The 15,668-nt window shown below is 37.9% G+C and overlaps 1 protein-coding gene across 1 annotated transcript in view; it reads left to right on the top strand.

The window, feature by feature from the left end:
• Positions 1-15,668, top strand: part of LOC108710006 (contactin-5) — a 759,713-nt gene that overhangs the window by 318,995 nt on the left and 425,050 nt on the right. The window contains exon 4 of the mRNA XM_018250343.2: positions 14,364-14,493. Within this exon, the coding sequence (XP_018105832.2) occupies positions 14,439-14,493 (55 nt within the window). The 5' untranslated portion in view covers positions 14,364-14,438. The remainder of the gene's footprint in view (positions 1-14,363; positions 14,494-15,668) is intronic.

Raw genomic sequence — 15,668 nt, 5'->3', positions numbered from 1 at the left:
GGGCAACTAATCTCCCCTAAATGGCACTCGGAACACTTCGTTTTCCAAAGTCGCCCCAAGTTGCCTCATGGGGAAGAGATCCGAGTGCCATCCCACCGGCAATTTACATTCTAGCCGGCAGGAAGGGGAGATTAGACACCCGAAGAAGAGGTGATTTGTCGTTGGGCGGCTAATCTTCCCCAGTAGCCACGTCTGCCACCCTAAGAGAGAAATTTCTGGTTTTCAAACTAGAAATTTGTCTCTTCTAGTGCAAAGAATGTAATTGCGAGATCTGCACTAACGACTTACCTCCTAGGACCCACTCCAGAACTGAAAAAGGTAAGAGTGGAGGAGAGAGGGGGGTGGCAGAACAAAGGCTGCCCTTGGGTAAGGATCACCCCTAGTAGTTGGATAGAAAAAATGCAGAGCTACAAACAGTTTATATGAACCATTGAGGTGTTAACGAGTTCCTAGATCAGTAAGCTAGGCATAACAGTCCAATTGGGGCATCTCTGCAGCTGCTGAGGAAGGGACAGGTGTTCCCGAAACGTTTGATTGTAACTGCAGTGTTTGGCAGCACAATGGAATAAATTGGGATCACCCCTGTTGCAGCATACCAAGGTATTGGCGTTTTTTTCTACATTTGGATCAATTGCTGGCGTATGGCTAGGCCAGTGCCATAGCCTTTCACCCCTTAAACTGAACTTGTCCGGATCTCTGCAGCTGCGGCAAGCACAAATGAAAAAGGCTGATCTTTGCAAGAAAAGAACGGGAGCTTCCATTGACTTTTACATGACCTCGACAGCTTTGACTTGCTGTTCTTGTGTATTTGTAGACTTTATAGTTTTAGACGTGATAAATTACAAAACAAAATTGTGGATTAAATAACTATCAATTTGTTTATTTGTGCTAAAAAAAAAAAGTACAATTCATAGAAACAAAAATTCTGCGAACATTCATAAATCGGGCCCATAGTGCAGAGGATCCTTGATCTTTTGTACTCCTTGTTGCACATAGACATTACAGCTACGTGAATCAAAGCACCACATTGGAAAATGTAGAATCAATACAGTGTGATCAATTATCTGGAAACCCATTATCCAGAAAGCTCTGAATTACTGAACGGTCGTCTCCCATAGACTCCATATTATCCCAATAATCCAATTTTTTCAAAGTGATTTCCTTTTTCTCTGTAATAATAAAACAGTACTTGATCCAGACTAAGATATAATTAACCCTTATTGGAAGCAGACCCAGCCTATTGGGTTTATTTAATGTTTATGTAATTTTCTAGTAGACTTAAGGTATGAAGTTCCAAATTATGGAAAGATCCATTACCCAGAAAACCCCAGGTCCTGAGCATTCTGGATAACAGGTCCCATACCTGTGCAAAGAAATCTGTATCTAACAAAAATGATGTTGTCATCTGCACAAAGCAAATACAGGTATAGGATCCCTTATCCGGAAACCCAATATCCAGAAAGCTCCAAATAACGGAATGGCTGTCTCCCATAATAAAAATTATTTCCTTTTTCTCTGTAATAATAAAACAGTAGCTTGTACTTGATCCCAACTAAGATATAATTAATCCTTATTGGAAGCAAAACCAGTCTATTGGGTTTCTTTAATGTTTACATGAATTTCTAGTAGATTTAACGCATGGTGACCCAAATTACGGAAAGACCCGTTATCCGGAAAACCCCAGTTCCCGAGCATTCTGGATAACAGGTCCCATACCTGTGTTACAGCATTATATTTCCTTAGTAATAACAATAAAAAAAATCAGGTTTGTGCTATTTTGTTCAGATTGTGCAACGGACATGGCATGAAAATTGGAAATATAACAATCAATGCATTTTCTATGAGCTTGAAAAATATAAGGCTCCTGTGTGTAAATGGAAATACAACGTTATTTTAGTACTATTCTATATTTTTCTAAATTCCTTTAACTTCAGTAATTCTGTATGTTATATCTTCTTTCACTCTGAAAATGTATTTTCTTATCACAGTTTTGGGACTACCAGTATTACTTCCTTTTGTGGTATTGCAAATAAGGAAATCAGGGTTATTTTAGGTTGAGCAGGTCTAATAATCATGACCTCAACATTTTAAATAACATTTTTAAGTTTGCCATAATATCCGTTTTGAAGGTGCTTTGCAGCCATAGCAACCCAAAGAAGTGCACTGATGTGCTAGGCCTGTATCAGTTCTGGAGTTCAAACATATTATAACCAAGAAACTAAAATCCCAGGTCTATAATACAAATGCAGAAAATATATACACTTGACAATATTCCCAGTGAAATGAATGCCCTAGAGTGTGCACTGTATGCACTAAATGCACCATTAACGTCTTTTACTTCTGTATGGTCCCCATAATTCTTCATTTCCAAGAAATTTTCAACAGCCCTTCAGCTGTAGTTCAACAGCAATAGCCAGCATCCCCACAGCCTTCATCTGTCAGGAGACTCTTCATCTGTCTCAAGATGTTGCCTGTATATTCAAACGTACTTTTATTTAATGTGTTCATGAATGACTTGGTGGAGGGCATTGTATGTAATGTTTTGGTGTTTGCAGATGACACAAAAATATTACAGCCAATTAATTGTTGTTATTTAGCAACACAAGCATGAAAACATTCACGGTGGTGCCAAAAAAAGGATATGCTTGACTATTTGGCATCCCTTTGTGAATTGACACCCTACAGGAAGCTCTGTTTGGCCTTAAATTTGGGTTTTATACAACCAAACTTGCCTCCAACCAGGAATTCAAAAATAAACACCTGCTTCGAGGCCACTGTAAGCAACATCCAAGGAGTTGGTGAGCAACCTACCAAGCCCATGTTTTGATGCAACATGGTTGGAAGAGAACAAAGCTTGACAACCATTATGTCCAAAAATCTTTTCATGTGTTTTTGTCCTTTGGGACTCTTTTCTCTTTTTTATGTGACAGTGTGGTGGGGTCAATGTCTGGTCCCTTACAACACATTTTTACAAATCCTTGTCTGACACCATTTACTCTCATGCAGATATAAGAGTCAGTTTAGCTTTATATTCAACTATCATACCTTCATGCCTTCAACTATCTCACTACCATCTGTATGTGTATGTGTATTCCTAGCACTCTTTGTTAATCTCCATAGCTCTAAAATTAGTTACACACTTTCCTTTCATAAGTTCCATTGCAAGGTTTAATGAAATTGGAAGGCACAGAGAGATCTTCGAATAAAGATGCAATATAAATGCAAATCATCAATGACTATTACAATATCATATTACAGTTGCTTATCTTTCCTCTCAGTTTTTTTGGATTTGCCTCCCAATAGATTGTGGCAATTTGGCTTTTTAAGTTTATATTACAGTGTCGAGCCTTGTTTTCCTTCTTCCAGACGAAGTGAGGACTATTGATCTAGAAAAGATATTGTCTTATGCAGGTGGCATGGCAAATAAGGGTATCATTGCTGTTCTGACTCCTGGAAGAGAAAATTAGTTTGAATTGAAATTGCTGGTAAGTGCACATTTGCTCCTGCTGAATGCTGCAATTCATGAAATGAATGAACAATAAGACAGATAATTGCACTTTACAGAGGGCTTTTGTTTGTGGTAAACATAATTATTCTCAGCTTCAATATTGTGCGGTGCAGCAATAGGCTTTTATAACAGGAGGCAAATGTTGCTGGTGTCATTTTTAGGCCATCAATATTGCTCAGTTTTTTTCTGTACAAATAAAGGAATGTAAGAATGGCAGCTACAAAATCTTTTTGAAAGCACACAGTCTAGTCATAAACCTAATGTTTGAAGCTAGGGAATTATCCCAATTTTCTTTTGCTTTTCAATGTCTTCTGTTGTCATGTTGCAAGAGCGGACTTGACTACTTTGTTGGCTGTTCAGAAAATTCATGCTGTGCCAGGTTTAAGACTTTATGCACAGATACGATTACAAATGTTGCAGCATGATAGCTGAGTTCCACAAGAACGTTTGGGTTTTGTTTTTCCCCCTGTAATGATCATATCCATGTGACACTTGCCTTGTATTTTCAGGAATGGACATTAAATCATCAGCAGAGGAATAAGGTCACTGACGATAAGCATGGTGTACTGGTTTGTAGTGTGGATTCACATTTCTGATGGCAACTGGGGAAAAATATGTGCTTAGCCAGTCTTTAAGACAGTGGCTGCTTAGGCAAGACATCAAGCTAAGAGACTGTTAGAAGCGGATCAAATTGCTAACTATATAAATGAAGCTCAATACAAATTGGACAAATAGAAAGTTATAATACAAAATATGTTATTATGACCCTTTGAGGAATACAAATTTACAAGGTTATTGATTCAGATCAATTCTGATTGATCCATGGTTAAATTGGTTTGTCATGCTGAGGTCAGGAAGAAATGTTTCTTTCACCATTGAAGGTGAACTGGCTTTAGCTGTAATTTATTATCATCATTCATTTATGTTGCGCCAGAAATTACAGAGTGCTTTACATTGAGATATAACAATCAGGAGTCTTAGAATAATTTAACAAACATAAGGGTTAAAAGGGTTAAAAAAAAGTATCAGAGGACCCTTCTTGCAAAAACGTTGAAACTTAAGGACATGAAAACAATTGGTGATTTGTCATAAGCTGATAAGTCTAATCAGCAAAAATGCATTAAATATAATTCCCTAAATCATACCTCCCAACATTTTGGAAGTAAAAAGAGGGACAAAAAAAATTTTCCGCACGTAACGCAGCAAATTTTTGACCACACCTCTTTCTGTGGCCACACCCCCTAATTACCATGTTTTTTTCACAAAATTTGGCAGGTTATGAAAGTTTGAAAATATTTCTCCTTATCTAAACTGTGTTTTTGTGTTTCAAAATTGTTACAAAGTATCTTATTTGCACCTGTTAGCTGTTCTGGGCTCTCTGCTAAAAGCCAATTAAGTGAGAAACTTTGTTTATTTTTCTGGCTGTTCAGTGCAGAAAAAAGAGGGACTTTTCAGTACAAATGAGGGACTGCGGGTTGAGCTGTCAAAAGAGGGACTGTCCCTCCAAAAAAGGGACAGTTGGGAGGTATGCCTAAATTAGTTGGTCTTTAGGGAGCATTTGAGAGTTTGAAAGGGAAAGGGAGAGACAAAAGCCCAAGACAAGAGGCAAAGGTCAGAAGCAGAGTTTAGGTTGCAGAAAGGAGTGTATTTTGAGATCAGAGCTGTTATATTGTGAGATATTGGTCATACATTCCATTATATAAGAATTCAGAGGGTTGCAGAGTTTAATGGATATCAGTGGCCAATGACCCAACTCCTAAATGGCTTTTCAAAATGACATAATGATGAAATGATTGTACGTATTGTAATTACCTTCTCTGGGTCATTTCCAGATAGTGAGTAATGGTTTGTATAGCCATGGCACAAGTATACAATTATTTTGAATTGCCAATAATGGTGGTTAGATGTTTGGGCCACCTGGTGGTTTCTAATAAGAATGGTAAGAATAATTTTCTGTTTTGACATATACTGTGGTTAGGAAACAATCTTTCTCAGGTTTGGGCCAAATTATCTCTTCTGATCACAAATACACAGGAATCCTGTAAGAGGTTGTTAAACTGTAGTATCTAATCTGTAATCCATTCACAAAATTGATTCCCTGCTCTTACAGTGATCTTCAAGATCAGGACATTAATTTAAGTCAATTCTTTTATTAACATAAAAGGAACAATTTGAAATTAACTTTGAACCAGTCCTTGATTCGATTCTGTAGACATTTTACTCCATGGGCAAAATGAATTAATTTAATACAGTTAGCTTTATTTTAGTCCTAAGCCATGGTTCTTCATCTCTTACTTTGTCCAAAAAGATGATAATTTAGGGTATCTATACAAATTTTCTGAAAATAAAGTTAAGCTAAACAACTCACACCTCTAAAGGTTTAGGAGGCCCATAACAGAATTGCCACCCCTTTTATCTCAAATTTAAGACCCTGTTTTATAATATGGAACACCAAATTCCATTATCGGGTTGTATCTTCACAGGAGTAATATTGACTACTTTCTGTTTGCCAGCACATTGATGATATGCAAATGTGCATCATCTGAATGATCCCTGAACCATCTGTACATGCATGTAGCCAGTGCTATACTTAAAGGAATTCTGTCGTGATTTTTAATGGTGTAGTAATTTTTTCTAAATTATACTGTTTACACTGCAAATTATTCACTCTACCATGTAAAATTTCACTTCCAAACCAACAAGGTTTTAATTTTTTTAGATAATTTTAGTTTAATTTTGGTGTGTAGGCAGCCATCTCAGGTAATATCGCCTGGTCATGTGCTTTCAGAAAGAGCCAGTGCTGCACTACAGAACTGCTTTCTGACATGCTATTGTTTCTCCTACTCAATGGAACTGAATGAGTCACAGTGGGACATGGATTTTTACTGTTATCTGGTTACCTTCCCATTGTTCTGCTGATGGGCTGTTGGGGGAAGTTGCAGTGCATCAATAAAGAGAAATTTATCAGAGCACACGTCACATGACATAGGGCACCTGGGAAACTAACAATATGTCTAGACCCATGTCAGATTTCAAGATTAAATATTAAAAAATCTATTTGCTCTCTTGAAAACTGGATTTTAGTACAGAAGTCTGCTGGAGCTGCGCTATAAACTGATGTGTTTTGAAAAAAATACATTTCCCTTGACAATACCCCTTTAAGTAAGTTATAATCATTGATCAGATGGATTAGGTAAAAGGAGGAGTAAACCTTGGGACAAATTTACTAAAAGGCTTTACCATAATTTGCACAACTTTGTTAATGTTAATTCGCAACACATACACATACTTATCAAAATGCAAAGTTTTGTCTCGGCAAACGCACACTGGTGCAAACGTTTGTAAGCAAAATTTACTTTTTTCCTACCAAAACTTTGCTAACATATGCTTACGTCAATTTAAATATGGTGGGTTCATACAGGTCATATATACTGTAAGTCTTTATTAGTGGTTGTTGGTAGAATTGCTGAAAGTGGCTACTTATTATAAAAAATGCCCAAGCAAGCAAAATGAACACAAAAGATATCTTCTATTGACTTACACATGAGCCCACCCTGAAATGTGGCAAATGGTTAAAAAGTGTATAGTATATAACATATATTTAACAGTTACAACTTGTAAACATAGTCCAACATTTGTCTTTTTTTATGACTTTTTGGCATACTGGATATGCCTTTTAGTAAATTGGCTCTGTCTCTGCGATTTGTAGTTTTGGTGAATTTTCACAAGCAAAGCCCACTTTAGTAAACCTGCCCCTTGAGTTAATTCTAGTTTGCACACTGATATTATTAATAATACAAATTTCAATCTGCATGTCCTAGTCTCATTATTTTACTTTTAAACTCAATATTTCATGTGATTTTTTTTTTTGTGTGTTTGTTTGAAAACCCAGGTGTTGTGTTTTGTAATGAAATACAAAACTGAAATACAAAATGAAATATGACTTACTATATCAAAGAAATGAAACAAAAAACACAACACTCTCAGAATTAAGGAGCGCTGTCCTTCCTGTGTCAAGTCACGCTTTGTCTCAGAGCTTATAACAAAGAATAGACAGTGGAAATCAATCAAGTAATTAAGCAACAAAGTGGAACAGATAAGAAATCAAACACAGGTTTTGTAAAGAATAGTTTCTACCAGGGAAAGTTTATCCCTGCTCCAGTCCCTCTTTAAGGTCCAAACTAAATAAAAAAATGCATTTGACTTACTTATAGCGATGTTTCTTAAAATATCTATGACAACAAATATGTTTTCACCCCCCAAATCTTACAATAATTAACCTTCAAGCTGGGTTACCACGAGTGACTGCAAACAAAATAAGCATTCTCCCAAAATTTCAACCTAACTGGCCTGCCAGCCATAATCCCAGCCATTCATGCACCTCTAGGGGGGCATTCCACAGTGTAGCAACCAGCAGAACACAATGATTATCAAAAGTCTCAATACTAGAGATTTTTAACATTAAAAAAGTGGGGGGGAAGAATCATTAACATTCTCTTTGAGGATATTAATGTATCTGTTTCATCTGTTTAAACTAATCTCTAAAGACTTATCTGTAAGGCTTTGCTGGGGTTTGAACCAGGAACCATCTGGATTTTGGCTGCTCACCTTAGTCACTTAGTCTCTAGTTTCATTACATCACACAAGCAACCTTATTGGTTGGGTTTGGTCAGCCAATCAGGGCTGACTGCTCTATATAAGCATGGCCCTACTCACAGCAAGTGCCTGAGGATTGACCTTATTCTGAGAATTGTGGCTTGAACCTAGTTCTTCTGCTTAGTCTTGCTCTGACTTTTATTGCTGCTGTTGCTTCTCACCTGCTCTAGCTATAATCCTGCTCCCTACCTGTTCCTGTTCGTGTTCTGTACTTGTATCGCTAGTTCTACCCTTGTTCACTCCTGATCCAGTTATGTTTCCTTTGTTCTGATCCAGTCTTTGTCCACACCGTCCCACTCCAGTCATCTATCTGCTCTGTCCCAGTCCTGTTCCAGTCTTTGCCTTCACCATCTCACTTCAGACCTGCACCTGCTCTGTTCCAGTCATTGTCCACACCATCCTTTCCTGTTTCTTCATCCAGTCACCCATTCTTTAGTCTGTCCGTGATACTTCGCCCTTATCACTCTGATCCTGTTCTTGCATCACCCCTTATCTTCTGTGTGCACAATTCAGTCCTCATCCGAATGACCCCTTTAGAAACCTCCTAATATTATCTAAGAGAGTTATGTATCAAATTTAAATAAAGCCCCAATGTTTTGCAGTGAAAATTAAGAACAAAAGGCAAGAAAGGAATATTTTTTAAATATATTTTTATTGGTTACTGAGGTAAAGAAAATAAAGGGGGTACAGAAATGAGAAAAAGGGGGGAGGGAGGGGGGAGGTCTAGGCCAAAGTACAAAGTATACAAATCTCGTAGTACTTTTACATGTGAATACATTGCATCATGTTAATATAGTACAACAGTGTTCTCCAGCAGGGTATGTCACCAGAAACATGCAAATGGAAATACTTAACAGTTCACCACATCCTAAAAAAAAATTTTTTTCCTTTGTATCTTAGTACTCTGGGTATCAGAGTTCCCGGGAGGGCCTAATTCTTAGGGTATCTATCAGGCCAAGAGATGTACCGAAAACGTCCTTCTCAGGGGGTTAAAAGCTGAAGATAATCGTCTGTATCTCTAAATAGTAACCATCTCAACCATATGTCTTTAAGAAAGGAATATTTTTTATATAGTCCTGTAGTGCATCCACCAGCTTATTGTCACAAAGGTGACTTTTTCTATCTGTTGTGACCCTTTTAGATGTATTCCACTTTCATTCACTTTGGGAACTTCTCCTCTTTGGAATTAACTGTGCTCAGGCAACCCTACATGCCCATACTGCTTACATCCTTGTCAAGATCAATGCAGTTGACTGATAATTCAAGCAACAATTGCTAGTTAGACACTGTTCAGATTCTATGTTGACACCTCAAATGAAAAGGGAATGACACTCCCCCTTTTGTCCACGGGGTTGAGGCATATTTGCAAGTACACGAAAATTTTGGATGATGGGCAAGCACCACTCCAGAACACCAAATCAAAAAGTCAATGGAATCCAGGTGCTAAAATTATGAATAGAAGAAAAAAGTCTTTCTTTTACACAGTGTATATATAAAACTAAAAGCCTGACGCGTTTCGTTTCCCTCCTGGACACTTAATCATAGGCTAACTTGCTTCTGATACATACACAGTATTTAAAGAAAGGGGCTCACCTGTATCAGAAAAAAAGTTAGCCTATGATTAAGTGTCCAGGAGGGACACGAAACGCATCAGGCTTTTAGTTTTTATATATACACTGTGTAAAAGAAAGACTTTTTTCTTCTATTCATAATTTTGGCTCCTGGATTCCATTGACTTTTTGATTTGGTGTTCTGGAGTGGTGCCTGCCAGCCATCCAAACTTTTCGTGTGTTGCTCCCCTTTGCTGAAGGGCTGGAGCGTGAGCACCCGAACCCACCCTGGAAAGCAGTAAGCTTGTCCTTTTACCTGGATTATCCATTTGTCATATGACTCTTATGTGTCATATTTGCAAGTAGCTGTGAAAGTAGATTTGAATGGACCTCTTCACTTTTAATTATCAATTAAAACCTCCCAGTCATAGCCTTCTTCTACTTAGTATAGAAACTTTTGAAGAGATTACTTTTCTTGCAACCTTTATAGAAAAAGCAGACTGTTGACAAGCTCTGAGTGATTATTCTAGGATCAATAAAGAGATCATTAGGTTTCATTTATTTGTACATTTACTAGTGAAGGATTATTACTGTACCCAGAACATATCACGGATAAGTCTCCAGATAACAACTCTGACAATCAATAAAGAACCAGTCTGTCTTGATTTGCCTTCTGAAAAAAAAAACATAAATATAGATAAAACACCAGTTTACCATATTTTAGATCTTTTAAACCTATTTTGGTTCTGCTGATTTTAGTATTATTGGAAAAAACATGTACTGGAACTATAGTATAAACAAAACTTGTATTCTGTTTGTGCAGTGGAGATAATTTATTCTAAAATGAAAGTGGTGAACAATTTTAACCTAGTGCCAGACTTCCTAAATGAAGCAAATGAATCATACATGCGGGTTCGTTATAATGATCTGAGACAAGAGTACTAGAAAACCTAAGGGGAACAAATCCCACCTCTTTTTCACCTCTTGTATTTAAGAAGCACTTGCACTTAGGGTTATGCTTTGCTCGTGATAGAATAAATGGGGAGGTTTAGAGCTGGTCTGTACAAGGCAGCCCTGACTTTACTACCTGCCATCGGGCTTGCCATATGGCATAAATATAGCACAGCCAAATGCAGGGAATGCGGAATTCATGGAGAAACTGCAAGTCCTTGGGGCCGATTTACTTAAGGGAGAAGTGGCTGTCACTAGAGAAAATTCACCAGAAATCCCATCCACAGGCACATGGCAATTTAGTAACAGGCATAAAAGACCAAAGAGACTGTTACTAGTAGTGATGGGTGAATTTGGGGCGTTCTACTTCGCCAAAAAAATCGCAAAACGGCGCCGGCGTCTCGTTTTTGATGACGGTGTCCGTTTTTGACGCAGGCATCCGTTTTTTGTGTTTTTTTGCCGCGAATCCATGCCTGACGAATAAATCCACCCATCACTAGTTACTAGCATAGTTTTGCGCCAGGTGAATTTTTGCTCAGCCGACTGATAATTACTCTGCAAATTCACCAGAGTTTCCTTTGCTACCTTAGACCTGATGAAGATGAAGCTACATCCTCCTCAATCTTATGTCAGTGACATTATATCCTGTATGCCGAAACGTTATAACAGTTCTAAAAAACGCTGGCGATTTTTCATATCTTAAAGTGGGATTCAAAAGTTCTAACTAATAAAGATTTTTGTGTTAACATTTTTTTCCAACCCTTTCAGGGGCATTCCACGTTTTAGGGTGGGCTCATGTCTAGGACATTAGAGGATCTCTTTTGTCTTTATTTTGCTTCCTTGGACAAGTGGCCACTTCAAGCATCTCCACCAAAATCTATAATATAGATGCCATACTGCTGTACCTATATGTACCTGTACTATTCATATTGACCTAACGACAAGTGTACTAGCAAAGTTTCGATAGGCAGAAATGAACGCTAACAAAGTTCGATATGAAACTAATTAACGCTAGTGAAACTTCGCCAGTGTTTGGCTACAGAGACGCATTTTAGTGAATTTACACCTGGCAAAGTGGAGCAAGTGTGGCAGAGCCTTTGAATTTGCCCCCTTGTGTTCCAATCTGGAGCACAAGGGCCTGAGATTGTGGGTTCTCACCCATGGGCCAAGGTGCAAAATGCAGAAAACATGGGGCTTGTGCTTGTCACCCAGTGGACATCGACCCTTAATGATCTAATAGAAAGTCAGTAGGAATTATTAATTTGGTGGCACCATTAACGTTTAAACACATAACATTAACTCATGCAATGGCTGTTTCCAGCAGTGAGTTACTGTGATATGTAAGTATCCTTATTAACATCCATACATGAAGATGTGCAATAAAGTTTTGATAAAAGGTCAGTACAAGGGAGAACTGATACAAGAACTAAACTAAAAACAGTTTGAGCAGCCTAGAGAATGACCCCCCAATATTTTAAATATTCAGTGTTATTCTACCTTTTTTTTCACCAGATATTTTTCCTCTGTGTAATTTCAGTAAGAACAATAAGAATAGATTAGGCGGGTTATGGGAGGAGGGCAGGATGAATAACAGAGCTATAAAACATTTTTCATTCTTATTGTCATTTAAATGAGTTCAGGTGGGTTCAAGTATGACTCACCGTAACATAGTATAATAGAATTTATTAGTTCCTAATATACATACAGCAATGTCTGGAATATTCTATGCTTAAATCACAACTCTTTATCTTGATTACACAGTAGAGAGTTGCTGGGTTTTAGTTGTCATGGGGTACAGAACTGTAGTTGATAAAATAAATCAGCTTCACAAATATTATTTTTTACTTTTTTTTCCCTTAAAGTTGTTAATGATTTTATGAGCTCCTTAACCCAATTATTTTTATTTCCATCCCCAACACACCTCATGCTGTGAGTCACTGACAGATTTCACAAGGTCTAATGAGTTAACGCAGTGCCATGCATGACTGACAGACAACATGCATTAATTCTATGCAGCAGGGAAAATAACACTAGGAAGCTATAAATAAGTAAATATATATTTTAAAAGAGGATATATAAAGACCAATAATATCGAAACAGTAGTTCAGTAGGTGCAAGTAGTAGTGGTGAATGGTTGCAAAGTTGCATTAATTAAATGTTTTTTGCATAGAACTCACACGTACCTGCACTCCAGGAAAGAAACTCGCTTTTGCATTGCTATCAGTATCAGGTGGGGCACAATGTATTCCTGTAGTAAGGAAGTCCAAGGAAGGACACATTTGCCAAAGCCAGGTACCATTCTTATGTTGGTTCAGGAATAATATTTTATATGGTAGTGTGAATTATTTTTAAAACAATATTTGAGACCCGGACCTCACCTGACCCTGCAACGCAGCCCATAACCCCAACAGCAATCTGTAAGTTTACCCGATTGGATCCACTACATGACCCAGCCCGCAACTGCTTTATCTACAACCCAATCCACACACCACCAACCAACATTAAACAGGAAGTGCTGTTGCTGCAAACCAGAAGTGACATCATTAGGCCTGGCCGGAGGCAGAAAAAAGTTTTGTATACTTTTAAAAGGAGGAAAATATAGAAAATATAAGATAAGAAATATAGATAAGACCCACAACCTGCAGACCTGTGTCCCATAGACTTGCATCTATACCTACACCCAAATATCCTACCCTCATCCGCAGGTTACCCACTTTTTTTGCGGGTAACCTGACCCGCTGCAGGACTCAACATGGTGTTACACCATGAAAATCATAACAGAATCCATTTAATTGCTCCATTCAACCAAAACATAAATGATATTCCAGAGATAATGGACTGCCAGGTAGTAGCCAGTATAGTCAGTCGATTTGACGAATACATCTACCCTGTCATTTAATTCATCACTGGACTATTGCCTTCTTCCTTTATGACTCTCCCTTAAGACTGATTATTGCTTTAATTGAAAATGAATCGTAAGTTCAATAACTAAAATCGAATATTTTAATACTGTACATGCAATTAGTACAATTAATATCGTTGCGCCAGGGTTTAAATGAAAAAGCAGGCTAATAAATACATTGGCAATATCTCTTTCCCAAATGAATGACCAAAGAAACCGGCTAACAATGGATAATTTACTGTCCTAAGGAATGTGCTGCTGCATAGGTTAGCAGAGATATATGTATCAGAGGCAATCTGGCATCAATAATTAATTTAACGGTATTCCTGTGGAGATGTAGATGACTAAAGCCACTGACTACCTGATATTTCTCACAAGGAGCAAGCTCATTTATTCACATAAGAATCTGGGATTAAGTGCTTTCTTGTATTGGTTTACCTGTTAGGAAACCAATCCCATTTGCAATCTTTACTATGTAATTTTTTGATAATGGCGGTTGATTCAAAGATATTAAAAGACCAGGGCACACTTTTAAATTGTTCCGGATGTGGCGGAGCACAGAATTCATATCCCTTATACCTGTTCCTAGGCATTGGCTGGATAATAATACTGGAAAATCTTTAATCACATCTCTTATTTCTGTGTGTCAGTTCACATTTTACGTTAGGAGCTTATGGTATCAGACTTTTAATTGCTTTAGGGCTCTAGTTTGTCCTTTGAATTGCCTATCATATTATTGCCAGATGTTTTTTTTTTCTCTCTCTCTCTAACTGAGACCTGTCTTGTGTCTCAACAGGCTGAGCTTTAATGAAGAAACGTCAAAGCTGTTAACAATCACGCAAACAGGGACTCCAGCCCCAAGTGACCAAGAATGGCGTTGTCATGGAAACTGTTATTGCTCTTGTCAGTCATGGCGCATCTATCAGGTAAAACAATGATTTCATGCTCATTTTTCATAGAAGTTGCGAGAAAATGTAACAAATATAATAGATGAACAAGTTGGATTGTACAAATGACTTTTGTTCCTTTTGTATTTCATATATATACTCCCTGCAATTTACTTGCAGTTCTACTCTAAAACTTGGGGATTTGTAAAGATAAATGTTGACTACTTTTAATGTTTTGTAATCAAATACTTTATGCGATTGTGTGATGAAGTTGTGGAGCAGGTCAAGGAATATATGGTGGCTATCTGAGAATGGCCAATTGTATTCATTTTTCTTTTATTGCAACGTAAGATATTTCCCCAAGAGCTTGAAGAAATGCCATGGTAGCCCTGCAGTCGTAGAGACTATCGCTAGACTAGCTTGAGTGCTTTAGTTGTAGATAGGGATGTAGCGAACGTCGTAAAAAATGTTCGCGAACATGTTCGCGAACTTCCGGGCAAAAATGCGAACGGTTCGCGAACGTCGCGAACCCCATAGACTTCAATGGGAAGGCGAATTTTAAAAGCTAGAGAAGACATTTCTGGCCAGAAAAATTATTTTAAAGTTGTTTAAAGGGTGCAACGACCTGGACAGTGGCATGCCAGAGGGGGATCAAGGGCAAAAATTTTCTGAAAAATACATTGTTGACACAGCGCTGCGTTTTGTGCTGTAAAGGGCAGAAATCACACTACGTCACTCAGGTGATGTTTCTGGACACGGAATGTGAAAAAGCTCACACAGCTAGGTGGCACTTGGTTAAAGACTGGGCAAACAATGCCTGCAAGGGCAACGTATACAGTAGTGGATACGGAATATATTATTGCTGCTTGAAAAACATCACTCGGGTGGTGTTTCTGGAGACGGTATTATTATTGATATTTAGACAGAATGTGAAAAAGCTCACACAGCTAGGTGGCAGTTGTTTGAAAATGAAGAACACACTGGGCAAACAAATTGAAACAATGCCTGCAAGGTCAACGTATACACTACAGCAGTGGATACGGAATATATTATTGCTGCTTGAAAAACGTCACTCAGGTGGTGTTTCTGGAGAGGGTATTATTATTGATATTTAGACAGAATGTGAAAAAGCTCACACAGCTAGATGGCCGTTGTTTGAAAATGAAGAACACACTGGGCAAACAATGCCTACAAGGTCAACGTATACACTACTA

The sequence above is a fragment of the Xenopus laevis genome, chromosome 2S, assembly GCF_017654675.1.
Source record: "Xenopus laevis strain J_2021 chromosome 2S, Xenopus_laevis_v10.1, whole genome shotgun sequence".
Classification (NCBI taxonomy): Eukaryota; Metazoa; Chordata; class Amphibia; order Anura; family Pipidae; genus Xenopus; species Xenopus laevis.
This window is presented reverse-complemented; position numbering and strand designations above follow the sequence as displayed.